This window comes from Chrysemys picta, chromosome 1, assembly GCF_011386835.1.
Source record: "Chrysemys picta bellii isolate R12L10 chromosome 1, ASM1138683v2, whole genome shotgun sequence".
Classification (NCBI taxonomy): domain Eukaryota; kingdom Metazoa; phylum Chordata; order Testudines; family Emydidae; genus Chrysemys; species Chrysemys picta.
This window is the reverse complement of record NC_088791.1, coordinates 294,833,983-294,861,972: the sequence shown is the minus strand read 5'-3', so window position 1 is coordinate 294,861,972 and position 27,990 is coordinate 294,833,983. Positions and strand designations below refer to the sequence as shown.

Here is a 27,990-nt window from a genome sequence, read left to right as displayed (position 1 = left end):
GGCAAACCAAACCAGCCAGACTAAGACTTCGGTCTCCCCCACTGGCTAACCGCAAGTCTCACAAGCAATCTCCTTAGACACTCCAGTTTCCCAGTATTACCACCAGTGCCACACGTTATGGGGACAAATAGTTATAAAAACCAATACCCCCGTAAAAGAAAAAGGTTCTCCTGATCCCAAAGGACCAAGCCCCAGACCCAGGTCAATGTACAAGTCAGACCTTACCCACAAATCACGCTATTGCCAATCCTTTAGAATCTAAAATCTAAAGGTTTATTCATAAAAGGAAAAAGATAGAGATGAGAGTTAGAATTGGTTAAATGGAATCAATTACATACAGTAATGGCAAAGTTCTTGGTTCAGGCTTGCAGCAGCGATGGAATAAACTGCAGGTTCAAATCAAGTCTCTGGAATACATCCCCAGCTGGGATGGGTCCTCAGTCCTTTGTTCACAGCTTCAGCTTGTAGCAAAGTTCCTCCAGAGGTAAGAAGCAGGATTGAAGACCAGATGGAGATCAGGCATCAGCCTTATATAGTCTTTTCCAGGTGTAAGAACACCTCTTTGTTCTTAAATTACAGCAACATGGAGTCTGGAGTCACATGGGCCAGTCCCTGCATACTTTGCTGAGGTACAAGGCGTATCTGCCTTCTCTCAATGGGTCCATTGTATAGCTGATGGTCCTTAATGGGCCATCAAGCAGGCTAGGCAGAGCTAATCTCAGCTTGTCTGGGATGTCACCCAGAAGCATAGCATAAGTTTGCCATACAGACAGTATAGAGCCAATATTCATAACTTCGACTACAAAACTGATACACACATATAGACAGCATAATCATAACCAGTAAACCATAACCTTGTCCTAGACACCCCATTTGACCCCCTTTATACAAGATTTGGGTGCCACTACAGGACTTTGGTTGCAACAATGATCTATATGGTCCCAGTTTATGTCAATAACGTCACACCCCCAACGCAAAATTGATGCAGGAAGGGATGACACAAACATCACTGACTGCATCCCAAGAGCTCCCCATCCTGGGTTCTGTCCCACTACAGCTAGTATTGGGTTAGAAGCCATACCAGTGCATAACAGAAATGGTTTATCAAAATCATGTTCAACCACATGATTGAACCTCTTTACAAACTCAAGGTAACACTTAGTTAGAACAATAGTGAATTGGATCTGCTCTGGCAGCATGGTTCCTGTATGTGTCATGTGATCTTGCCAAGAGCTAAAGAAAACTGCTACTTTATCCATACAAGCTCGGGCCAATGTTTGGAACCCAATTAACATCGAATAAATGCAGATATTAATGTTCTTCATAGTCCAGGAATCTTGGCATTTAGCCATGAAAGCAATATGGTAGTGTGCCTCAGTCTTCCTTTTCATACAGCACATTAGGTCTGGACTGTCCTTTCCCCTGTGAAAAGTTCCCATATTGTTTATATGCATTGCCTGTGAAACCCCAGTGTAACAAGGCCTTTTAACATAACGTGTGTTTTCATGTATTCCTTTTAACATGTTCAAGGAATTCTCCAAAAGATTAGGCACATTGTATATTTTTACAGTTTGTGGCAATAGCAACACATTAATTACAAAATCTAGCAATAACAACAAGTTCATTGCAAGTGTCCATCTACAGTCATGTTTGTCATGCCACCCCTTTGGCTCAATACCATTGGAGTTTGGGCATTTTAGGGTTAACCTGCGGCTTCCCTTTGCAAAATTCAGTTTTCTCTTTCCTCCTTGTCCTGCAGGATCAAACCCTGATTTCTCTTGCTTAACAGAATTCACTGGCTGATGGGGTGGGCCCTCTTTGCTAACAGCTATTAGCAAGTCCTTCCTTTCCCAGCCAGGCAAGTAATTTGCACTACCCCAGACCAGAGCCAGTCCACCAGTTTTCATATTCGTAACTGCTATCATCTCCAAGGCTGGACTCTGTCTTAAAGAGATACCACACAAATCCAAAGAGTCTGCGGGTGAGAGTTTGCTTCCTCTCCCCCGCATCCTCAAGCATCTAGCCATGAAACTGCTCTGCTCTGACACATCAGTAACCAAATCTGTCCTCAAACCCTGAAGCACAAACTGCTCATTTAAAGAATCAGAAAGGAGACATTCCTGTTCCAACACCATTGTCTCCCCAACAAGTTGGCCCCACACAGCCACTTGGTTATAGGGATGCCTCAATTCCTTAACAACTTTTACTTCCTCTGAGACCTTCTCAAAGCTACCCACACTGGATCTTTTACAAGGAAAGTTAGTGGATCCCTTCACAACAGACAATTTTTGGCTGCTAGGAACTGAAACTTCCTTGATTAAATCACTCTCACACCCTTCAATTGCAGGGAACTGCTTGCACCGAGTACCATGAGGATTCCTCTCTCCAGGAGCTTTTCTAAGCAGCAATTCACCCCTCACAGAAATTCTGCCCTTACCCTCTTCACCTAGGGCTTGCTCTAAAGGCACACTTTCCTGAGCAACAACAGACTCTGTCTGGGTCTTACTTACATTCAGGATCACCTTTGGCCCATCAGGCAGATCTCTACACAATCCCCTTTCAGGCGAACCCATAGACTTCCTAGATAAAAGGTTAGAAATATTTCCCTTCTCTTTGCCACACACAAGCTTAGGAATTTTTTCCTTTTTGCTACAAGTTGTTAAACTGTCGGTAGGTAACACAACCAAATTACCTTTCTGCTCTCCTTGTGCCCTGGCTAGGGTATCACCCTGATCAGACAGAGTTGTTACACCCTTCTCCAGCCACACATGAGCAACAGGCAAAATACAAGCACCAGAATTGTTTGGTCTCTGGGATTTTGCTAAGCCACTAACTGGATGCAACCTAGTTACGGGGCCATTCTCCCCAGCAGATGCAAACTTAGGACCATTCCCTTCCTGGGCTTTAGTTGAATCCAGAACCAACTCTGAGACAACTAAATTACTCTCAACCATCACAGGCCGAAAGGCACCTTCTGTCTGCTCCACAGACAAAAAAGAGTTGGAGACGCATTTTCCTTTACTAGACATACTGTTTGGGATTTCATTTCCCTTGTCCCAGCACCCCGGGCTGTTCACAGACAACTGCTTGGAGACTGGGGTAGCTTCCTCCATAGGCAAGTCAATACCCCTGACAGACACAGGCACATTTCCTTCACTGTCACTATTCTTCGCACAGGAAACAGATAAGGTATAGGGACACTCATCTTCCACTCTCCTTGCCTTCCCAAACTGCTGACTAGATAAAGCCATCAGCTCACAAGACTGCCTAGGCTCATCCAAAATCTCCTGGTTCTCCTCTCCCTTCGCTTGATCTAATTCCAGATTTACTTCTGAGACATTAGATAGACATTCAGAAACTTCATTCACAGCCGAACAGCTACTTTCCAAAGACAAACTTTTGGAGAAACCCTCCATAGGCACAACCTTAGGATCAATCCTCTCTTGTGCCTGGTTTGTATTAACTTGACTGACCATAGCTTTAATATCATTTCCAATCATAATATCCTTAGGGATTATGTCTTTTACTCCCACAACCATGGTGCCCTCCAATCCCTTCCATTTCAGGTGGATTTTAGCCAAAGGCACCCTGACAAAATACTTAGATAAGGCTACAACAGTTACATCTTCACCTGGCAAATAATCTTCCTTCCTGACAAGACTTGCTTTAACCAGAGTAATATCTGCTGCGGTGTCCCTCCATGCCATACACCTCACTCCATTCACTTCTGCACTGCTAATAAACTCTGCATTATTTCCCCCATATTTAGCTTTAATGTGAGTTTTAAGGTCAAATCCTTCAGAGACAACAGAAACAGCATTTGCACACAGGGCACCAATGCTGGGCTCTGTGTGGCTTGCCTGTGAGTTTACAACAACAGGGTTAGCATTGGCCGTGGCATTTGGGGTTGCTGGTTTTGGGCTGCCCTTCAGTGTCGGGCAGTCTGGTCTCATGTGGCCCAGCATACCACAGCGATAGCATGTAACCTGCTGGGGATGTGAGTTCCTACCCTCCGGGCCCCCTTGAACTCCTTTAGAAGAGTCAGGTTTATTTTTAAATCCTTCCCTCCTCTTGAACTGGGGAGAATGGTGATCAGTTTTCCCCGGGGTTTTACACCCTTCTCGAGCCCTGTTTTGGGTATGGGCATCCGCAATCTCTGCCGCCCGTAGGACTGACTCAGGGTCCCTGTCACACACAGCTGCTCTCACATTGTCAGGCACAATGTCTAAGAACTGTTCCAAAGTTATTAAATCCAGCAGTTTTTCAAAACTCCCATGAACCTTGGCTCCCATAACCCACTTTTTAACAAAACCCATCAACTTATGAGCACATTCTACAAAAGTACAATCCTTAGGCATTTTAAACTCTCTAAACTTAACTCTGTAAGATTCAGGAGTAACCTTGAATCGCCTTAACACAGAATCCTTAAACCGCTCATAATTTAATGCTTCTTGTTCCCCCAAGTCATTAAACACCTCCCTGGCTTTTCCAGTCAGTCTGGTTAGCAGGACAGGCATTCGCTGACCCTCAGGGATCTGGTACAGATTGCAGAGGCGTTCAAAGGTAGACAAAAACTCCTCTATATCCTCAGTATCATTGTAAATGGGACACATCCTTTCCCAGTTTTTCTCATGGTGGGGGGGAAGTGGAGTACCAGGTGGGGATGACTTTCTCCGCTCTTCCATTACTTGGAGCTGAAGTCTGGCCGTCTCCTGTTCCATCCTGTGAGTCTCCTGTTCCATCCTGTGAGTCTCCTGCTCAGCAGCGAGCAGCTCTAGACGTCCCTTACGAGCTCTCTCTTCTCTCTCATCAGCCTCCTTCTTTCTTTGATCAGCTTCTTTCTCTCTCTCAGCAGCCTCTTTCTCTCTCTCTCTTTCTAACTCTGCTATTTTTTGCTTCTCCAGCAATCGAAGATCTGCTAGCTTCTGTTCATGCTCAAATTGCAGTTTACTTGTCACCCTTTGCATCCTAATTTTTTCTGCATCTTCTGCAGCCTCAGGTAAGGGCTGTGCTCTTGCCCCCTGATCACTGGCTATTAGCAGATTTCTCAATTCTTCCTTTGTAGCTTTCTTTCTAAAGCTTATCCTCTTTTCTGAACACAAATTTTCCAGGGCTTTTTTCCCAAGTCCCTCATATGCTCTTTGCTCAGCCATTGCAGCAGCTCTTTAACCAACAAAACTCTCAATCCCAAAATTCAAATTTGGATAGCGTGGGGTTCTGACCCAAAGCTTAATTGACCTGGTTCTGTGGATCCAAGCACGACTACGCCACTGTGACAATGCGGTTCTGGCGGAACCCAACTGAGAGTGCCAACTCAGGACAAATTGCTCAAATAGGGCAGTTACAACCCAAGGCTGGGGTTTTTCCACCTCTAAGGCAAACCAAACCAGCCAGACTAAGACTTCGGTCTCCCCCACTGGCTAACCGCAAGTCTCACAAGCAATCTCCTTAGACACTCCAGTTTCCCAGTATTACCACCAGTGCCACACGTTATGGGGACAAATAGTTATAAAAACCAATACCCCCGTAAAAGAAAAAGGTTCTCCTGATCCCAAAGGACCAAGCCCCAGACCCAGGTCAATGTACAAGTCAGACCTTACCCACAAATCACGCTATTGCCAATCCTTTAGAATCTAAAATCTAAAGGTTTATTCATAAAAGGAAAAAGATAGAGATGAGAGTTAGAATTGGTTAAATGGAATCAATTACATACAGTAATGGCAAAGTTCTTGGTTCAGGCTTGCAGCAGCGATGGAATAAACTGCAGGTTCAAATCAAGTCTCTGGAATACATCCCCAGCTGGGATGGGTCCTCAGTCCTTTGTTCACAGCTTCAGCTTGTAGCAAAGTTCCTCCAGAGGTAAGAAGCAGGATTGAAGACCAGATGGAGATCAGGCATCAGCCTTATATAGTCTTTTCCAGGTGTAAGAACACCTCTTTGTTCTTAAATTACAGCAACATGGAGTCTGGAGTCACATGGGCCAGTCCCTGCATACTTTGCTGAGGTACAAGGCGTATCTGCCTTCTCTCAATGGGTCCATTGTATAGCTGATGGTCCTTAATGGGCCATCAAGCAGGCTAGGCAGAGCTAATCTCAGCTTGTCTGGGATGTCACCCAGAAGCATAGCATAAGTTTGCCATACAGACAGTATAGAGCCAATATTCATAACTTCGACTACAAAACTGATACACACATATAGACAGCATAATCATAACCAGTAAACCATAACCTTGTCCTAGACACCCCATTTGACCCCCTTTATACAAGATTTGGGTGCCACTACAGGACTTTGGTTGCAACAATGATCTATATGGTCCCAGTTTATGTCAATAACGTCACAGCCATACACTGGCCACCATGACAGTACCAAGGAGTTCAACTACAGGCTCAGCAGGTGTAGAATGGCAGTTGAATGTTCCTTTGGTCGTTTGAAGAGTCGCTGGTGATGTTTAACTCAAGAGATTGGACCTTAGTGAAAAAAATATCCCAATGGTTAAAGCTGCCTGCTGTATCCTGCATAATATCTGTGAATCATAGGACTGGAAGGGACCTCGAGAGGTCATCTAGTCCAGTCCCCTGCATTCAAGGCAGGACTAAGTATTATTTAGACCATCCCTGACAGGTGTTGGTCCAACCTGCTCTTAAAATTCCCCAATTATGGAGATTCCACAACCTCCCTAGGCAATTTATTCCAGTGCTTAAGAACTTTGACAGTTAGGAAGTTTTTCCTAATGTCCAACCTAAACCTCCTTTGCTGCAATTTAAGCCCACTGCTTCTTGTCCTATCCTCAGAGGTTAAGAAGAACAATTTTTCTCCCTCCTCCTTGTAACAACCTTTTATGTACTTGAAAACTGTTATCATGTCTCCTCTCAGTCTTCTCTTCTCCAGACTGAACAAATACAATTTTTTCAATCTTTCCTCATAGGTCATGTTTTCTAGACCTTTAATCATTTTTGTTGCTCTTCTCTGGACTTTCTCCAATTTGTCCACATCTTTCCTGAAATGTGGCGCCCAGAACTAGACACAATACTCCAGTTGAGGCCTAATCAGCGCGGAGGACAGCGGAAGAATTACTTCTCATGTCTTGCTTACAATACTCCTGCTAATGCATCCCAGAATGATATTTGTTGTTGACCCATGTTTAGCCTGTGATCCACTATGACCCCCAGATCCCTTTCCGCAGTACTCCTTCCTAGGCAGTCATTTCCCATTTTGTATGTGTGCAATTGATTGTTCTTTCCAAAGTTGAGTACTTTGCATTTTTCCTTATTGAATTTCATCCTATTTTCTTCAGACCATTTCTCCAGTTTGTCCAGATCATTTTGAATTTTAATCCTATCCTCCAAAGCACTTTCAACCCCTCCCAGCTTGGTATCGTCCGCAAACTTTATAAGTGTACCATTATCAAAATCATTGATGAAGATATTGGACAGAACCAAACCCAGAACCAATCCCTGCGGGACCCCACTCATTATGCCCTTCCAGCATGACTGTGAACCACTGATAACTACTCTCTGGGAATGATTCTCCAACCAGTTATGCACCCACCTTATAGTAGCTTCATCTAGGTCGGGGTCGGCAACCTCTGGCACGCGGCTCACCAGGGTAAGCACCCAGTTGGGCCGGGCCAGTTTGTTTACCTGCTGCGTCGGCAGGTTCAGCTGATCCCAGCTCCCACTGGCCACGGTTCACCGTTCCAGGCCAATGGGGGCTGCGGGAAGCCGCGCGGGCCGAGGGATGTGCTGGCTGCAGCTTCCCGCCACCCCCATTGGCCTGGGATGTCGAACCGCGGCCATTGGGAGCCGCAATCGGCCAAACCTGCCGACGCGGCAGGTAAACAAATTGGCCCATCCCGCCAGGGTGCTTATCCTGGTGAGCCGTGTGCCAGAGATTGCCGACCCCTGATCTAGGTTGTATTTCCCTAGTTTATCTATGAGAAGGTCATGCAAAACAGTATCAAAAGCCTTACTAAGGTCAAGATATACCACATCTACCGCTTCCCCCTTATCCACAAGGCTTGTTACCCTGTCAAAGAAAGCTCTCAGGTTGGTTTGACACAATTTGTTCTTGACAAGTCCATGCTGACTGTTATTTATCACCTTATTATCTTCTAGGTGTTTGCAAATTGATTGCTTAATTATTTGCTCCATTATCTTTCCGGGTACAGAAGTTAAGCTGACTGGTCTGTGAAGCAAAGGGGGAAAAGTTTCTACCAGCGTGCAGGGTAGAGGTGGAGCAGCTGTCTGCTGAATTTGAACACCTAGATACAAGGGCTGTAAGAAGAGCTCAATGTGGAGCTATACGGCTCATGGAGGCTTTGAAAGACTATTTTAATAGTGAGACAGAGTAGTGTGTGTTGCTGTAGTGTTCTCTACTCAGTCTTGCTCTTTTGCAGCACGGTATGAATCTTGTAGTGAATGCTGTGTGTTTAGGAATATAATGTTGCCAAGGCACCTATTAATATGATCTGAGAAGGATATTATGGGTTCTGAGACAAAATGAAGTAACAGAAAATTGGTGGTTGTCAGACATGCTCAGAACCAGCCAGCATATATTGTGAATGACTAAAGATGAATTATGTTTCAAAAAATAGAATTGTTTTCTGTAACCATGCAATAAAAGAAATGTATAACATAATAAAACTTAATAAATTAAGGGAACAGAACTTACAAAGGGGAAAGAACTGTCATTTCTATTTCAGATATATCTACACCAACCATGTCTTTCACAGGTCAGTGCATGTGCTGCTGTGTTTGTATTTAATGTCCCCTGGGGTGCAGTGGTAGCGGTAGTGGATTGCAGAGTACCTCCTTGAAAGCTTCATTGAGATCTCTACGGAGGATTCACAGAACATCCTGGTTTACATAAACAAACTGCTCTGGGTAACCCCCTGCCTAACTCTAGCGGAGAATGAAAAGCAGATAGCAACTCTACCACTATTGGTTGTTTTACTACATCTTCTAGCACAAGTAAAAAAGAGTAAATCAATAGATATGCTACTTTGGGGGGTAACATCCCTGTAATTTCAAAGCAAACTGCACATTTACCAGAGGTTCCTTCCCCTGCACAAGGCTCACCTGTGCTTAGCTGTAGGACTGAGCTGGAGTCAAAAATATATCCTGGCTCGCTGCGCAGCTGGATCCCCTGGTCACCTGTCCCCCATAATGCTCCTCCTCTTCCTCGTCCAACACCTCCTCCTCGCTGTTTGTGGCAGGGGCTTCTGACTCGGGCTCCTTCAAGTATCCCTGGGTTCTTGGGGGTGAGGATGGGGTCTCCTCCAAGGATGGCATGCAGCTCTTTGTAAAAGCAGCAGGTCTGTGGCTCTGCACCAGATCAATTGTTGGCCTCTTGGCGTTCTGGTGTGCCTGCCATAGCTCCTTGGCTTTCACACAGTATTGCTGCTGGTCCCTCTTGCAGCCCTTCTCCTCCATGCCCCAAGCAATCTGCTTGTAGATGTCGACATTTCTACAGCTGAATCGGAGCTGGGAGATCCACCACCTTCTGTGTACTCCAGACAGGAATGTGTCTGCAGTGTGTAGCTGGCATGGGCAGCTGGACAGTTGCTAGGTATGCTTAAGAGTTGCTAGGTGTTCTTGACAAGCTGGGCAACCAGGAAAAGGAATTAAAAAAATTCATGGGGCTTTAAATGGGAGGGCAGTTCCCTCACCACCTGGGCAGCAGAGTTCAAAACGGTGACCAGAGCAGTCAGAATGGAGCATTATGGGAAAGCTCCTGGAGGCCAGCAACAGTTGATGTAAGTAATGCAGTGTCTACAGTGACACTGCATTGACCTGACTATATCGACCTTGACTCTATGCTGCTCAGGGAGGTGGTGTTATTAAGTCAGCGTAGCAAGACAGTTACATTGATGAGAGCGAAATTTAAGTGTTGGCACATCCATAGGTAGGTCGACATAAGCTGCCTTGCGTTGACTTAACCGTTTAGTGTAGACCAGGCCTTAGCAAAAGCAGCACTTCCTCTACCACAAAGCACTAGACGTTTAAAACTAAAAACTCACCAAAAACACACTCCACTCATACATAGTAGTTCTCTCAGGCTTTAGCTATGCTAACCTCCAGAACAATGGGGTAAATAACTTCAGCAAAAATCTAACAGCACTCAAAATGCTGGCCAAAAAACAAAGAATACAATATAAGCTCTGAGAAGAACAGATAAAAGTAACCATCTGCAGACTACTTTGCCTTAGCGAAATATGCAAAACCCAAGCAGAACCTCTTCAGATATTGAAACAGAAAATAGAAACTGGGAGACACAAAGCACAATGGAAACCCAGAGAGGAAAACCATAAAATCAGTGGGGACACAGGTGAGATTGAAGCCAAAAGATATTTTCCTTCCCAAAATGCCCTGTGATGCTTGCAATAGCATTAGCAATATACACTGCTGATCTGCCTTCCCCAGGGGACCCCTTGGGCCATTGGGGTGTGACACTGATATCTAAAGATACTTCCTGATATTATCAGATTTAGTAAAAGACTGAACTGTACATAACTCCAGGGAGAAAGGAAAGAGACAGCAGAAATAGCATCATGTTACAAACCCAACTCCAAGGAAATGGAATATATTGCCAAATGGATACAGGTTAAAATCCTGCATAGAATCATAGAATATCAGGGTTGGAAGGGACCTCAAGAGGTCATATAGTCCAACCCCCTGCTCAAAGCAGGACCAATTCCCAACTAAATCATCCCAGCCAGGGCTTTGTCAAGCTGGGCCTTAAAAACCTCCAAGGAAGGAGACTCCACCACCTCCCTAGGTAACGCATTCCAGTGCTTCACCACCTTCCTAGTGAAATAGTGTCTCCTAATATCCAACCTGGACCTCCCCCACTGCATTGAGACCATTGCTCCTTGTTCTGTCATCTGCCACCACTGAGAACAGCCAAGCTCCATCCTCTTTGGAACCCCCCTTCAGGTAGTTGAAGGCTGCTATCAAATCCCCCCTCATTCTTCTCTTCTGGAGACTAAACAATCCCAGTTCCCTCAGCCTCTCCTCATAAGTCATGTGCTCCAGACCCTTAATCATTTTTGTTGCCCTCCGCTGGACTCTTTCCAATTTTTCCACATCCTTCTTGTAGTGTGGGGCCCAAAACTGGACACAGTATTCCAGATGAGGCCTCACCAATGTCGAATAAAGGGGAACGATCACGTTCCTCAATCTGCTGGCAATGCCCCTACTTATACAGCCCAAAATGCCATTAGCCTTCTTGGCAACAAGAGCACACTGTTGACTCATATCCAGCTTCTTGTCCACTGTGACTCCTAGGTCCTTTTCTGCAGAACTGCTACCTAGCCATTCGGTCCCTAGTCTGTAGCAGTGCATGGGATTCTTCCTTCCTAAGTGCAGGACTCTGCACTTGTCCTTGTTGAACCTCATCAGGTTTTTTTTGGCCCAATCCTCTAATTTGTCTAGGCCCCTCTGTATCCGATCCCTACCCTCTAGTGTATCTACCACACCTCCTAGTTTAGTGTCATCTGCAAACTTGCTGAGAGTGCAGTCCACACCATCCTCCAGATCATTAATAAAGATATTAAACAAAACCGGCCCCAGGACCGACCCTTGGGGCACTCCGCTTGAAACCGGCTGCCAACTAGACATGGAGCCATTGATCACTACCCGTTGAGCCCGATGATCTAGCCAGCATTCTATCCACCTTACAGTCCATTCATCCAGCCCATACTTCTTTAACTTGGCGGCAAGAATACTGTGGGAGACCGTATCAAAAGCTTTGCTAAAGTCAAGGAATAACACATCCACTGCTTTCCCCTCATCCACAGAGCCAGTTATTTCATCATAGAAGGCAATTAGGTTAGTTAGGCACGACTTCCCCTTGGTGAATCCATGCTGACTGTTCCTGATCACTTTCCTCTCCTCTAAGTGTTTCATAATTGATTCCTTGAGGATCTGCTCCATGGTTTTTCCAGGGACTGAGGGGAGGCTGACTGGCCTGTAGTTCCCCAGATCCTCCTTCTTCCCTTTTTTAAAGAGGGGCACTACATTAGCCTTTTTCCAGTCATCTGGGATGTCCCCCGATCGCCATGAGTTTTCAAAAATAATGGCTAATGGCTCTGCAATCTCATCCGCCAACTCTTTTAGCACCCTCGGATGCAGCGCATCCGGCCCCATGGACTTGTGCACGTCCAGTTTTTCTAAATAGTCCCGAACCACTTCTTTCTCCACAGAGGGCTGGTCACCTTCTCCCCATACTGTGTTGCCCAGTGCAGCAGTCTGGGAGCTGACCTTGTTCGTGAAGACAGAGGCAAAAAAAGCACTGAGTACATTAGCATATTTATTATTATGAAGCTCTAGTCTGGGCTGATGTTTGATGTGTTGAGTTACTTCCTGACAGACACTCAATGTAACTGCATAGCTTTTTATGCCAATACATATTTTGATTATTTGATCTCACCCATGAGACTTTTGTGTTGGAGAAGTTTTTATCAAGTACTGGTTTTGTAGGTATATCATTAGAATAAGCATGGTGCTCAGAAAATGTTCCTTTGTATTGTTTATAGAGAGAAAGGTAGGATAGTGTTGTGTTCAGAGTGCAGGAGTGAGAGTCAAAAGTCCTGGGTTCTTTTTGAGTTACCCTCAGTCAATGTAAATCTGTAATCTAAACAAACCCTTTCTGTCAATGTCTCAGCTTTCCTACATAGATTTAGGCTAATCACTTCCCTCGGTTTCCTCATCTCTAAATACCGATATTAATTCCTCCCTAGTTCACAGGGTGCTGGATTTATGAGGTTTAATGAATGAATGTATGAAAAGACTTTAAGAGTCTCAGATGGAGAGTGCTATAGAAGTACTATGTACTACTGAATAATACTTTTCAACAATGACAAGAGATTTGAAAAGTAGGCTGTTATCTTTTGACTGTCTGCCAAATATTCATAACAATTGCATCACAGAAGCTTTCAACCAACATGGTATTTCAGATAAATGTGTAGCAGTTGGAGGAGAAAAAGCCAACGTCAGTCTTGGCAGACTGTAAACAAAGAAAAGCAGTCATGTGTTTCTGCATTTGCTAACTTTATTAAAGGCTAGAGAGCATGTGATAGGTAGTGGGTGCTCTCATGACATGCTGCGTAATACAAAATGATTTTATGCAATATTTTAACAATATATTCAGAAGTCAATGTTACTCAGAAAAGTTTATGTGGCAGATATCCTCAGCCTTTTGGCAAATCTAAGGACACCTGATTTCTTCTTACTCAGCAGTACTCAATAGTGTGTGGGATAATAACAAAGCTTCTGCTGGGTAAAATACATATTGTGATTGACAGTCCACTTCCCCATTAAAGCAGTGTTACAAGTGGGGAAGTTCTGTAATTGGGGTAATGCTGCTCTTACAGTGAAGTGAAATGTTAAGAATGTAGAGGTCATAACACAAAGCTACGTTGTCCACAACATAGGACTTAACAAGATCCAAAAAATGAACATATGTTTGTGAAAATTCAAAGTTGTTTTCATTTAAAAGTGCTCAAAATGCACCAATTTTTTATTTTTCCCCAGATTTTTTTTCCAAATTGTTAAAGATCATCCACATGATTATCAATTGATTTTGTTTGCTGAAAACCTGGTTTGAATAATATTTTTGATAATGATTTGTGATTAAAAATGTATTTAAAAAATACTAAAAAAAAAGTTTGTTTTTGAAAACAAGGTTATTTTTCAACAGAAAATACTTTTCTTTCAAAAAAATATTGACCTTCTCTACATCTGACAACATCACTGTCACAAAACTAACCCAGTGCTTGGCCAACATGAGCTCATGGATGAGGAACAGCTACCTGAAGTTCAAACCTGAGCAAGACATGGTATGCTGGATAGCTGAAGAAAACACTTGGCGGAGTTTGCCACCACAATACAGTCACCTGTGATCGAAGATGCACACCTATTATTGGGGACGTCATCCAGCAGTTTAGGATTGCTCCTGGATTCCTCAATGATGCCAGACTCACATAGCAGCATCCCAAGTAGCAATTTATAGTATCTATGCGGCTGCCTAAGTGACTGCACTTCATCATGGTGGATGATGACCAGGCCTCAGTAATACATGCCTTTGTTACCTTCTACAGCAATGGAATCTACCTGGGTGTGAAACTGTCAGAGCTCAGGAAATTAAACTAGTACAGAATGCCACAACACACCTCCTCAGTGACATGGGCTACCATGAGCACATCAAAACTGACCAACCTTCTCAAAACTCTTTACACTTTCCACAGAATAGTATGTCAAATTCAAGGTTTCAGTCCTCATCTGCAAGACGCCCAATGGTCTGATCCTGAAAGAAAAAAGAAAAATCACATAAAGGTCTGGGACAAGGACCATTGTTGACAATTCTACTTCTGTGGAACAATGGGATATCTACAGTAAGGATAAAGTTTATTTGTGCAGGAGATACAGCTTTCTCTGGGGCCAGTCCAAGGCTATGTAATGAACTCCTGCAGGATCAAAGAACGAGTACAAATTAGGGCTGTCAAGAGATTAAAACAATTAATTGCAATTAATTGCGCGATTAAAAAAATTAATCACAATTAATCGTGCAATTAATTGCACTGTTAGACAATAGAATACATTTATTTAAATATTTTTGGATGTTTTCTACATTTTCAAATATATTGATTTCAATTACAACACAGAATACAAAGTGTACAGTGCTCAGTTTATAGTTTTTTATTACAAATATTTGCACTGTAATAAACAAAAGAAATACTATTTTTCAATTCCCCCAGTGCAAGTACTGTAGTGCAATTGCTTTATCATGAAAGTTTAATTTACAAATGTAGAATTATGTTTAAAAAAACCTGCATTCAAAAATAAAACAATGTACAACTTTAGAGCCTACAAGTCCACTCAGTCCTACTTCTTGTTCAGCCAATTGGGAAGACAAACAGGTTTGTTTAAATTTATGGGACATAGTGCTACCTGCTTATTATGTACAATGTCACCTGAAAGTGAGAACAGGCATTCACATGGCACTGTTGTAGCCAGCATCACAAGATATTTATGTGCTAAATGCCCTAAAGATTTTATGTCCATTCATGTTTCAACCACCATTCCAGAGGACATGCTTCCATGCTGATGACAGGTTCTGCTTGATAACAATCCAAAACAGTGCAGACCAACGCATGTTCATTTTAATCATGTGAGTCAGATGCCACCAGCAGAAGGTTGATTTTCTTTTTTGGTGGTTTGGGTTCTGTAGTTTCTGCATCAGAGTGTTGCTCTTTTAAGACCTCTGAAAGCATGCTCCACACCTCATTCCTCTCAGATTTTGGAAGGCACTTCAGATTCTTAAACCTTGGGTCGAGTGCTGTAGCTGTCTTTAGAAATCTCACATTGATATCTTATTTGCACTAATCACTTTGTCAAATCTGCAGCGAAAGTGTTCTTAAAGCAAACAACATGTGCTGGGTCATCATCTGAAATTGCTATAACATGAAATATATGGCAGAATGCAGGTAAAACAGAACAGAATACATAAAATTCTCCCCCAAGGATTTCAGTCATAAATTTAATTAACGCATTATTTTTTTAATGAGCGTTATCAGCATGGAAGCATGTCCTCTGGAATGGTAGCCGAAGTATGAAGGGGCATACGAATGTTTAGTATATCTCGCATGTAAATACCTTGCAATGCCGGCTACAAACGTGCGAATGCCTGTTCTCACTTACAGGTAACATTGTATATAATAAGCAGGCAGCATTATGTCCTGTAAATGTAAACAAACTTGTTTGTCTTCCCGACTGGCTGAACAAGAAGTAGGACTGATTGGACTTTTAGTTTTTAATTGTTTTAAATTGTTTTGTTTTTGAGTGCAGTTATGTAACAAAAAAAAAAATCTACATTTGTAAGTTGCACTTTCATGATAAAGAGATGATAAAGAGATTGCACTACAGTACTTGAAAAATACTACTTCTTTTGTTATCATTTTTAGAGTGCAAATATTAGTAATCAAAATAATAATATAAAGTGAGCACTGTACACTTTGTATTCTGTGTTGTAATTGAAATCAATATATTTGAAAATGTAGAACATCCAAAAATATTTAATAAATTTAACTTGCTATTCTATTGCTTAACAGTGTGATTAAAACTGTGATTAATCGCTATTAATTTTTTTCAGTTAATCGCATGAGTTAACTGCAATTAATCGACAGCCCTAGTACAAACCTCACCGCTTTCCATTCTGAGTGTAAAGCAAGGGTAGGAAACAACAGGGGGAAGAGAGATGAGAAAATCAATGAGGAGAGACAGAGAAACTAATGAAAGAAGATGATGCGAGTGAGGGAGAGGACAGAAAAACAGACATGTAATTGCAGCAGCTCCTTCTGCAGCTAGACTGGCCGATACTACAAAACAAGAATCTTTTTAAATGAAAAGAAATCTCTTCAGTAGTAAGTCTCCTTTTAAGAGGCAGGAGAGCTGTTGGTTCCATAGTAGCTGATATGAGAATGAAGGCATTTGGAAAAGCCTGTTCCATTCTGACCATCTCTGGGGCTTGGACAGAAGAACAGGTACAGGCCGCCAGAGGAAACTGCTGCAGTTGAAAATTGCTTCCACTAACACAGTGGTTCTCAACCTTTTTTTACTCAAGAACCCCTAAACTTAAATAGACGAACCTGCGGATGACCACCAGCGTTGACAGGGGGGCGTGGCACACCGGAAGCAGTGGTGTGTTTCCTTGGCTAGCTGTGCCTGTTCATGGAGTCAATGGCTGTAAGGCAACCTCTTCTGATGGCAGGGAAAGATCTCTTCTCTGCAGTGATGCTGCAATTTTTGGTTGTGTCCCACCCCCACACCAGTGTTCCCTCTAATTTTTCCCACATGTGTGCAGAATGAATGTTGTTATATGCACCAATATGGAGGTGATGTGTGACTGTGGAGCTGAGTGGCCCATCTGGCCTCTATTAACTCCTTCTACTTCTGTGAGGGGTGGACACCAGATCACAAGATGCCACTTGTCAGATGAGTTCAGTGTGAAAGACCTATAAACGTAGCCCAAAGATTGTATTGGACACTAGCCATGAAATGTTTTAAAGAATTTACTTAACCTAATGTAGCCTCTCTAGCAATTCCACTTTGTGCTGTGATTCCCGTCAGATTGCGCAAGAAAAGTAAGGCAAGGCAAAGTTTGGAATAGTAATTGGATACCTCCAAAGAAAAACTCCTAGGTGTAGCAGGAAGACCCTGTTAGAGCTTAAGTAGATGGAACTCTAGTATTAATGTAGTTTTGCTTCTTCTTTACAGGAAAGGTTTGACACACATCCAAATCAGAATACATGCCAATAATAGATGAACATTATGGCCTAGGTCATTCCGCCCTCCAGTGCCACAGGTTTTTAGTTTGCTCTTTTGCATAAGCAGCAATCAAAATATTCTCACACTTTTATAGAACAAAGTTCCCTTCCAAAATCTGTTTAATCAGACTGAAGAACTATACTAGCTTTCTCTTCTACTACCTATGAAACATCTTCCAGTTTCTTCTCCCCGCATCTCTATCTCTATTTTTCTAGCAAGTCCAAAGTGAATTCATCAGGTTCTGAGGTATCTACATTGTCCTGTACATGTACAATAATGGTGAAATCAGACTCTGGACTCCGTTAATTTAGACACTGGCTTCATTAAATAGTTGTTTCCCCTTCCCCTCTGTTCTTTGTTTGAGGGAAACAGCCATCGCCATTTTATTTATTACGACTGCATCTACACTGGCAAAATTGGGACCTGCAATTCACTACTCTCAGGTTTTAAGTAGAGTAGGATTTAAAGGTGTTTTTCTATAAGGTGTTAGCTATCACCATTCTAACAAACACGTTCTGAAAGTCTGGAGATGACAGGCAATGTAGACAGTAACATGTACTAAGCTGATCAAGTTAAAGCGTAGGCTTGCCTTTAGGCTCTAACATATGCTAAGATGGTTGAAGGAAGTATAAACTACCTTGTCTACACTAGAATTTTAGAACACATTAGCTACCACAACCTAACACACCTTTTATCCTAGTCACTCTAGACAAAGCCTAAATTACGTTAGAAGACATAGTGTAAAACACACCTGTCTACATTGCCACTGCCACTCACGGAGTTGCACCAATGTGTCCAATTTGTACAGCAGGCCTAAGTGTGGCTCAATTTTAAAATCTTCTCAAGCTTACACTGAAATTTTTGCCATTGGCCCTATAATTCTTCCAGTCTCCTAAACTCTTTTTATCATACATAGCTGAATGTTTCACACAGAGAGCCCTAAGACTTGAAAAAGTGCTTCAGAACATTAATGTTGAAAGGTTCAGGACTCAAGGGACAGTCAACAGCTCTGCGGGACAGGTATAAAATGAAACATTATACAATAATTCTCATCTCTTAGGAGTAAATCTAAGTTCTGCTGTTCCCTTGCATTTCAAAATCACGTTTAAAACTTGAACTTTTCCCCATGTAGCACATGACAGATCAATTTTGTGCCAATTCTAAAACCTGATTCCAAAATGCCTCTCCTGACCAGAGACTGAAGCCAGCTCAAATAGTTTGACTTTATTTTGGCATACTCTACTGGTATGTTAAAAATAAGCGTCTTGTTTTCTGCTTTACACCTCAGTGCTTACATTAAATGATTAATGTGTCGGTTATTGCTGATAATAACCAAACCAAAAATACAAACAAAGGTCACAAGAAATTTGTGGAAAGTATTAGTGAAGTTTACCAAGATTTTTCCCTCTGTTTACAGAGCAAATATAGGATTCTGTAAAGATGTTTCTGTGTTTGTCTATAATTTTAATTTGTTTCATTTCAAGTTAACTGTCTAATTCCCACACACAACTTTGTTAACTTAGACCTTGTCTATACAGTAAAAATTTACAGTGTCTTAACAGGTATCAGAGGGTAGCCGTGATAGTCTGTATCCACAAAAACAACGAGGATTTGTTTTAGTGTCTTAAGAGATTAGCTGACACAATGCTGAACAAGGTTTTGCTGTCAATACTGACCAACACAAGCCATGTTTAGCATTACATCAGCTAATGCAGTTGTTAAATTCAGAAATAGTAAGATGTCATATAGCAGTAGACCATGCTTAGTGTTAAGCAAGCTCAAGTGTGTTTCCTCACAAAGCAAACATGGACAAGCTAGGAAATCATACATTAAAACAACATTTACACAGAATGAAATGTGATTCCTCAACCATTAGTCCATTAAGCATTAGTCCAAAAGTACAGAGAAGGGCAACAAAAATGATTAGGAATATGGAACAGCTGCCGTAAGAGGAAAGATTAAAAAGTCTGGGACTGTTCAGCTTAGAAAAAAAGACAACTAAAGGGGATATGATAAAGAATCATGAATGGTGTGGAGAAAGTGGTCATCTCTTTTCCAAGCTGAACAGTCCCAGTCTTTTTAACCTCTTCATATGGAAGCTCATGGATGGAGCATAATGGAGGTTGCAGGAGGCTAAGCCTCCCCAAACCTCCCATTGCCGGGGGGGGGGAGGGGGGTATTTGGGGGCACCAAAAAAAATCTCCTCCCACCATGGGCCCGGGAGCACAGAGCTTTTCCGATCTCAGAGCCACAGCAGGGGGTGGGATCTCAGGGGGAAGAGGTGGAGTGGGGGCAGAACAGGGGTGGGGCTGCAGGGGAAAGGGCAGAATAGGGGAGGGGCTTCAGGCTCAGCGCTCCAGCCAGGGCCGAGAGCTCCACCACAATCCTGGCCAAGGCTGAGAACTTGATTTGGGCCGGGGCTGAGCTCTCAGCTCCCTCTTCCCGTGGCCCCAACCGAGCTCTGAGGCTCCCCCACCCTGGCTGTGAGAGGGAGGGGCCGAGCTCCCAGCCCCACCCTGCCCTGGCAAGAGCCACTGGGGGGCTGAGAACAGCGAGCGGAGGCATGGCTTTGGCCGGAAGAGGTGGGACCTTGGCCGGAAGAGGTGGGGCAGGGGGCTAGCCTCCCCAAGAGGAAGTTTCACCCACCACCAATGTGGAAGCTGTTCCATACCCATAATCATTTTTCAAAGGGGTAGCCGTGTTAGTCTGGATCTGTAAAAGCAGCAAAGAGTCCTGTGTCACCTTATAGACTAACAGACGTATTGGAGCATGAGCTTTCGTGAGTGAATACCCACTTCTTCGGATGTGACATGCATCCGAAGAAGTGGATATTCACCCACGAAAGCTCATGCTCCAATACGTCTGTTAGTCTATAAGGTGCCACAGGACTCTTTGCTGCTTTTACATAATCATTTTTGTTGCTCTTCTCTGTACCTTTTCCATTTCTAATAACTCTTTTTTGAGATGAGGTGACCAGAACTGCATACAGTATTCCAGGTGTGAAAGTACCATCCATTTATATAGTGGCATTCTGATATTTTCTGTCTTATTATCTATCCCTTTCCTAATGGTTCCTAACATTCTATTAGCTTTTTTGACTGCTGCTGCACACTGAACAGATGTTTTCTGAGAACTATCCTCAATGACTCCAAGTTCTCTTCCTTGAGTGGTAAAGGCTAATTTTAGACCCCACCATTTTGTATGTACAGTTGAGATTGTGTTTTCCATTGTGCATTACTTTATAAATATTGAATTTCATCTATCATTTTGTTGCTTAGTCACCAAGTTTTGTGAGATCCCTTTGTAACTCTTTGTCATCTGCTTTGGACTTAACTATCTTGAGTAATTTTGTATTTGCAAATTTTGCCACTTCACTTTTCACCCCCTTTTCCAGATCATTTATGAATATATTGAACTGCACTGGTCCCAGAACACATCCCTGTGCTATTTACCTTTCTGCATTCTGAAAAATTACCATTTATTCCTACTCCTTGATTCCAGTCTTTTAGCCAGTTTCTGATCCATGAGAGGATTTTGCCTCTTATCCCATGACTGCTAAGTTTGCTTAAGAGCCTTTGGTGTGGGACCTTGTCAAAGGCTTTCTGAAAGTTCAAGTACACTATATCTACTGGATCACCCTTGTCCACATTTGTTGACCCCCCCCAAAGAATTCTAGTAGATTGGTGAGGCATGATTTCCCTTTACAAAAGTCATGTTGACTCTTCCCCAACAAATCATGTTCATCTATCTGTTTTATAATTCTGTTCTTCACTATAGTTTCAACGAAGTTGCCTGATACTGAAGTTAGGCTTTGCCAGGGTTGTCTCTGGAGCCTTTTTTAAAAATTGGTGTCACATTAGCTATCCTGCAGCCATCTGGTACAAAGCTGATTTAAGTGATAGGTTATACACCACAATTAGTAGTTCTGCAATTTCAGTTTGAACTCCTTCAGAACTCTTGGGTGAATACCATCTGGTCCTGGTGACTTATTATTGTTTAGTTTATCAATTTGTTCCAAAACCTCAGTTCCTCAGGTTTGTAACCTTAAAAACAATGGCTCAGTTGTGGGAATCTCCCTCACATCCTCTGCAGTGAAGACTGATGCGAAGAATTCATTCAACTTCTCCTCAATGGTCTTATCTTCCTTAAGTGCTTCTTTAGCATCTCGACCATCCAGTGGCCCACCAATTGTTTGGCAGGCTTCCTGGATTTTATGTATTTAAAAAAAATGTTGCTGTTAGTATGACGTTATCTGATTAGCATATGACCATGCAAATCATTGTTGCTACCACGATTATATAATTACAACAAACCTTATACAAAGTGTGATGCATGGCCAGAAAGGGTTAAGCATACTGCAGAATAAATGACCCAGATTCAAACTTTAGGGACATACTGGTAGATAATGATTGTGGTTTGTGTGCTTACACATATATGGTTAGAGGTTAACAATGTAATCAAGCAGTCCCTATCTATGCTGTATCTGTTAATTCAAAGCTCAAAAGGAAATATTAACATTTAAATGAATGTAAACATAGTGATATTGTATTAATCTCTCTTCAAAATGTATAGCAAATGGTGGAAAACAGGCAATTGCCTTATGTTAATCCCTGTAGCTAATTACTTGTGATGCTTAGGAAATAGGTCTATTTCAAAGTCTCCTTGATTGCCTATTGTTTGCCTAAGGACTCTGAGCTGTCAAAAGAAGGCCTGGAACTGTATAAAGATGTCTTGGGTCCTGATCCTTTTTATCTCAGATCTGCTTGATGCTTCATGCAGGGGAAGCTTAAGTCATAAAACTGAGATCTCCAGTCCTATCTGGATCACCCTGAATATGGACATTGGACTATAACCTATGGACTAATTCTGAAAGAACTTCTTGCAGCTACAACGCTCACCATCTCCACTATGAAGCCGATTTCAGAACTGTTCTCATGTCTGTATGTATATTGATATTTTAACCAATACTCTCTTTTCTTTTTTAATAAATTTTAGTTTAGTTAATAAGGATTGGCTGTAAGCATGTATATGGGTAAAATCTGGAATATTCATTAATCTGGGCGGTAATGTGTCTGATCCTTTGGGATTGGTAGAACTTTCTTATATGATGAATAAGATTTTCAGTAGTCATCATATTTGACTTGGGTGTCTGGATGGAGGCTTGAGACTGGGTTGCTTTAAGGGAACTGTGTTGTAGGCTTCTGGGTAAGGTATTATAGAAGCTGTTTTGTGCTGGCTTGGTAATTCTAAGTATTAGAATATCCACCAGCATTGGGATTATCTGCCCCATTCTTTGCAGTTCACCTTAATTGAGTAACCTCAGTGTGGCTCCCCTGGGATCCCGCTCACATTTAGTTTTCGTGTCTTTTGCTAGTTGTTGTTTACATTCTTTTTTGGCCTGCCTAATTATGCTTCTAAACTTGACCTGCCAGAGTTTATGCTCCTTTCTATCTTCTTCAGTAGGATTTGACTTCAATTTTTTTAATGGCTGCCTTTTTGTCTCCAACCACTTCTTTTACTAGAGTGACCAGACAGCAAGTGTGAAACATTGGGACAGGGAGTGGGCGGTAATAGGAGTCTATATAAGAAAAAGCCCCCAAAATCGGGACTGTCCCTATAAAATCAGGACATCTGGTCACCCTATCTTTTACTCTGTTTAGCCACGGTAGCATTTTTTTGGTCCTCTCACTATTCTTAATTTGGGGGTATACATTTAATTTGAGACTCTGTTATGGTGTTTTTTAAAAGTTACCATGCAGCTTGCAGGCATTTCACTCTTGTGACTTTTCATTTGATAAATTGCCCTGTTATGTTCATTCTCTCTCAAACATCTGGCACCAGCCACTGTCGGAAGACAGGATACTGGGCGAGATGGACAATTGGTCTGACCCAGTGTGGCCATTCTTATGTTCTTATATTATCATCTTAATTAAAATTAAGTAATACTCTAACCTCCCATTGAACATATTAAACAACTGAGAAATCATCTGGATTGCATAACCTTAACTTTTATCTTGCAAGCTACAATACTTACTAATTTAACAGTATGTCTAATCTTAATATTACAATTATACCATATACAGACAGGAAAACAATATAGAACTAATTACATACTCAATATTCCTTACCGTATCAGGTAGACAAATATCTAGGATATATTTTCATTAAAACTTTAAAGTAATCAGATCAAGTATACAATACATATTGCTACAGAACACAATATACAAATACAGTTCATATGTACATTTATAGTATGCTATATAGCAAAACAAGAAATTAACATATTGGAGTTAAGATTGTGCATTTCAATGTGATTTTTAGTTCTTTTATGTGTGCAATGAGGATGACAGCACTGAAGTGAATAAACTGAGCATATCGTAGTTACAATTTTTTCTAGTGAATGCTGTATATTAATGAATGGCATAGGACAGTGAAAAAAGCCTTTAGTATTAAATTAAAGAGAGGAATCATATTAGATTTTTATCATACTTTTGAGCCTTAGACTCTGAACTGACAAACACTTTCAAAGGAACTACTCACTGTAGTAAAATTAAGCACAAGCATAAGTATCCAGGCTGTCTGTCTTCAATTGTTCAGGCTAGCATTTGGCTGAGGTAAAGTCCTGGAAAACACATGTGGTTCTATTTTACATGACTCATAAATTGCCTGGATAATGAAAAGGAACTACAGTATTTTCAGGGGTGTCTGCTCTCCTTCACATCTCTATGGTTGGGTTCAAGTCTGGAGAAATCAAAGTCTTGCTTCTTTATAACCACTCACTCATCTTCCTCAATGCTTTAAGAATATGGTTTCGCTTATATTGTATTTCTGAACTGTTAATAATGGGTCCTCACCATATTCCTGTGAGGGAGGGAAGAATTGTTGTCCTCATTTTGCAAGTGTGGAAACTGATTCAAAATGATTAAAGACAAAATTTCCAAGCTTGGGTGCCTTAAGTTTGACTAGGTGACATTAGTGGGAGCTGCAGCTGCTCAACACTTCTGAAAATCAGGCCATTTTCATTTAGGTACCTAAATAGAGGTTTAGGAGCCAAGCTTTAGGCACCCAAGGTCATAGAGGAACGACAACATTAGAGAAGGAACTAGAACACAGGAGTTGCTGGTTCTGAGGTCCATGTACTGACTACTAACCCATGCCCCTCTTTTCTTTCAGGGGAGGGGAACAAAATTTTCAAACCTGAGTGCCCAGGGTTCAATACCGAGATTGGCTTTTTGGTAGGAAGTGAGCCAGGGGATGTGTTAGGAGGAGGTGTCTGAATCCTTAATCAGAAATTTACTGGCTTCAGAGGGCCCTGGGTCAGAACCCAGTGGAGTAGGGTGGGCCTGGGTTCCCCTTCCCCACTTGCCACTAGGCATAACTACTGGGGACCCCAGCTACAGACTGAGCATTTGCGCTGTCCTACCCCAGGAGTTACAGATGTTTATTTGCATTGGGGAAGCCTACAAAGCATCAGAGGCTCCTGTCCCAGAAGCGATCAAGGTGTACTCCAGAAAAGCCCTAGCTACCTCATGGGCTGAATGAGCAGGTGTGTCCACTTTGGAAATTTGCAAAGTGGCAACTTGGTCTACAGCTAGCACCTTCATTAAGCAGTGTAAGGTGAACTGCCCAGAGGGTCTGAGCCTCCAAACTGCTTTTATTTGCCCCAGCCTAGAAGGCTATAGACTGAGGATTTGCTCTGCCCTTCCCTGCCCCAGGGGCCATGGACTGCTCGGTTACTCAGTCCCGCCAGGGGCCTGAGTTCCCTGATCCCAATCATTTGACTCAACAGGGAATCCCGACGACTGTGTGACAGGGTGTCTCAACCCTGCACTGCCAACGGGGGTAGCCCCACTCAACACGCTGAGCCCCCATGACAAAGAGATAATGAGTTGTCTGCTGAAATTAGGGGTTACTATGGTAACCCACTAGAAGTCACTATGAGTTATGTGCTTTGTTTAAGTTAGCTATAAAAGATTACACAAAAGGATACACTTTGAAGCAGCTCGAGGAAGCTTGTCTTTGGGCAAGGATCTGGGCCCTAAACTCCCAGCAACTGGACGGAAGGAGGGCTCCTGGTTGCTGATTCCTTGAAACCATTTCAGATGTTGGGTAAATATAGATGTTTGAAATGTTCTAACCCTACCGCTACAGCATATATGTGTGGCTGTGGGCTTTGACCTAATAAAAAAGTTTATGCTAGCCACAGTAGTGAGGACGCACTCCGCCGACTTAATGCGCTTAGTGTGGACATACACAATCGACTGTATAAAATTGACCTAATTTCATAGTGTAGACATACCCTTTGAGTGGCTTAGGTAAAGCACTCAGGTAGCTCAGCTGGGTGTGTGGCGCCACCTGCTGTTGTAATGGGTGACAACAGGGCCTGGAGAGGCTGGCTGAATCACCAACAAAGCAGTGTGAGAGAGGCCTGCCCAGCTGGTGGGTTACGGGACACAGCAGTTCCCATGGCTCCCAGACTGCACCTGGGGGGTGACAACCCATCACAATGATTATTCCCTCTACATACTGATCTTACACTTTTATAATCCTGCAATGTTTAACATACAATGATTATAGATGACATAACATGTTAGTTAATCATAACCACACAATAAATGAACAATAAACTAAAATAATTGGCTACAACATGATACTTTTAGACAAACAGACCTGGTAGATTATGAGATCTAGCTACCTGGCAAAAGGAAAGAGATTAAGGTCTACCATGTATATTTTCTCATGCCAAGGAACACCCAGGAATCTCTCCTGACAGACCCTTGGCTGGTGAGCCCCGTGTGACCCGAGGTGCCTATGATAGCCCACACTGAAAATGTCAAGGTCAGGGCAGGCTGCAAAAGGAGAGCAGATTCTCCCAAAACTGGTGTTTAACACTGTAGTTAGATTCACCAACCAGTCACAAACTGTGCTCCTGATTCCTGGTTATCAAGAAGCTAAAAACACACAGCCCCCTTTATTGCATTCAAGTTCTCTGGCTCCCAATCAGCAAATAGGTCTAGTAAGGTGAGGAGTTCTTTAAAACTGTATTCCAGGGGTCGGCAACCTAGGGCACGCATGCCAAACACGGCACGCAAGCCGATTTTGAGTGGCACGCTGCTGAGGTCCCGGCCCCCAGCCCCACTCAACCCCCCCCGCCCACTGCTCTCCCCTGCGGGGGCAGGAGGCAGAAGCTTGGTCCTGTGGCAGCCAAGCTTCCCCTCTCCCCCGCTTCTTCCCCCAGCGTGGTGCTTTCCTGCCCCTCCTCCTCCCCCTCCCTCTCCCTGCGCCAATCAGCTGATCGCCCTTGCGAGGGGGAGGGGGACAAGTGGCAGCGTGCTCCCTGCTCCGTAGAGGAGGCAGAGAAGAGGTAGGGATGGGACCGTGGGGAAGGGGGTGGAACAGGGAATATCCCTTCCAGCCCCCTGCCTTGAGCCGCTCAGGGCAGGGGGCTGGGAGCACCCCCATGAGCCGAGCACCCCAGCCCTCTGCCCTGAACCCCCCCCCACACACCCAGCCTTCTGCCCTGACCCCTGAACCCGCCCACACACACACACAGCCCTCTGCCCTGACCCCTGAGCCCCCCCCCCCCAGGTCTGGGGTCCAGCCGCAGGCACCGCTCAGCCCGCTGCCAGCCTAGGTGAATAGAATCCCAGGCTGGCAGCGGGCTGAGCAGGCTGGCGGCATAAGATCAGCATTTTAATTTAATTTTAAATGAAGCTTCTTAAACATTTTGAAAACCTTGTTTACTTTACATACAACAATAGTTTAGTTATATAATATAGACTTAGAGAGAGAGAGAGAGACTTTCTAAAAAACGTTAAAATGTATTACCGGCACGCGAAACCTTAAATTAAAGTGAATAAATGAAGACTCGGCATACCACTTCTGAAAGGTTGCCGACCCCTGCTCTACTCACTATAGAGAATGTTCTTCTGATCCCCAGAGGGCCAGCCACATTACCAGATCAATATTAGTTTGGATCTTATCCAAAATACCACACTGCCAGCCAATCCTTTCGTATATAAAACTAAAGGTTTTATTATAAAAGAAAAGAAAGAGAAGAGGTCAAAGCAATCAGATACATACATATGACTTCAGAGTCCATATGTCAGGTTCTTAGCAGCATCAGTGAGTTTGCTGGCTCCTAGAGTCTCTCTGGAACATATCCAACGCTTGGAGGGGTCTGTCAGTCTTTTGTTCAAAGCTTCAGTTTGTAGAGAAGTTACTCCAGAGGTAAGAAGAAGCTGGATTGAAGACAAAATGGAGAAGATGCAGTTGCCTTTTATATCTTTTCCCTTGTGGCTTGTACATCTTTTGTCCCAAACACAAGCTCACAGAGCATGGGCATGGAAAAGTACTTGGAATCCCCTCTCCACAGGCATGTCCCTACATGTCCTGCTGACTCATAGGTATAGACCCAGGTTTCTTTCAATTGGTTCATTGTACAGGTGATTGCCCTTGATAGGCCATTAAGCTGGATGGATAATGCTGATGCCAATCCGGCTGGGGGCGTCACTCAGAAACTAGGGTTGTCAGGCAATTAAAAAAATTAATTGTGCGATTAATTGCGCTGTTAAACAATAATAGAATACCATTTATTTAAATGTTTTTGGATGCATTCTACATTTTCAAATATATTGATTTAAGTTACAACACAGAATACAAAGT

At 42.9% G+C, this 27,990-nt stretch overlaps 1 protein-coding gene across 4 annotated transcripts; it reads right to left on the bottom strand.

Annotated features, from left to right (window-relative positions):
• LOC135983176 (uncharacterized) lies at positions 1–27,917 on the bottom strand. Of its 4 annotated transcripts, XM_065593473.1 has the most exons (5): positions 27,409–27,873; positions 25,625–25,808; positions 23,866–23,947; positions 14,218–14,305; positions 1–6,468 (listed from the first exon to the last, which is right to left on the bottom strand). In XM_065593473.1, exon 5 carries the CDS (start codon positions 5,151–5,153, stop codon positions 861–863), a length of 4,293 nt encoding a protein of 1,430 aa, XP_065449545.1. In that variant the 5' UTR covers positions 5,154–6,468; positions 14,218–14,305; positions 23,866–23,947; positions 25,625–25,808; positions 27,409–27,873; the 3' UTR covers positions 1–860. The 4 variants fall into 4 exon arrangements, 3 of the variants coding, with proteins under 3 accessions (XP_065449545.1, XP_065449550.1, XP_065449552.1); XM_065593478.1 differs by lacking the exon at positions 23,866–23,947; XM_065593480.1 differs by lacking the exons at positions 23,866–23,947; positions 25,625–25,808.
• Between the last annotated feature and the right edge of the window lie 73 nt (positions 27,918–27,990).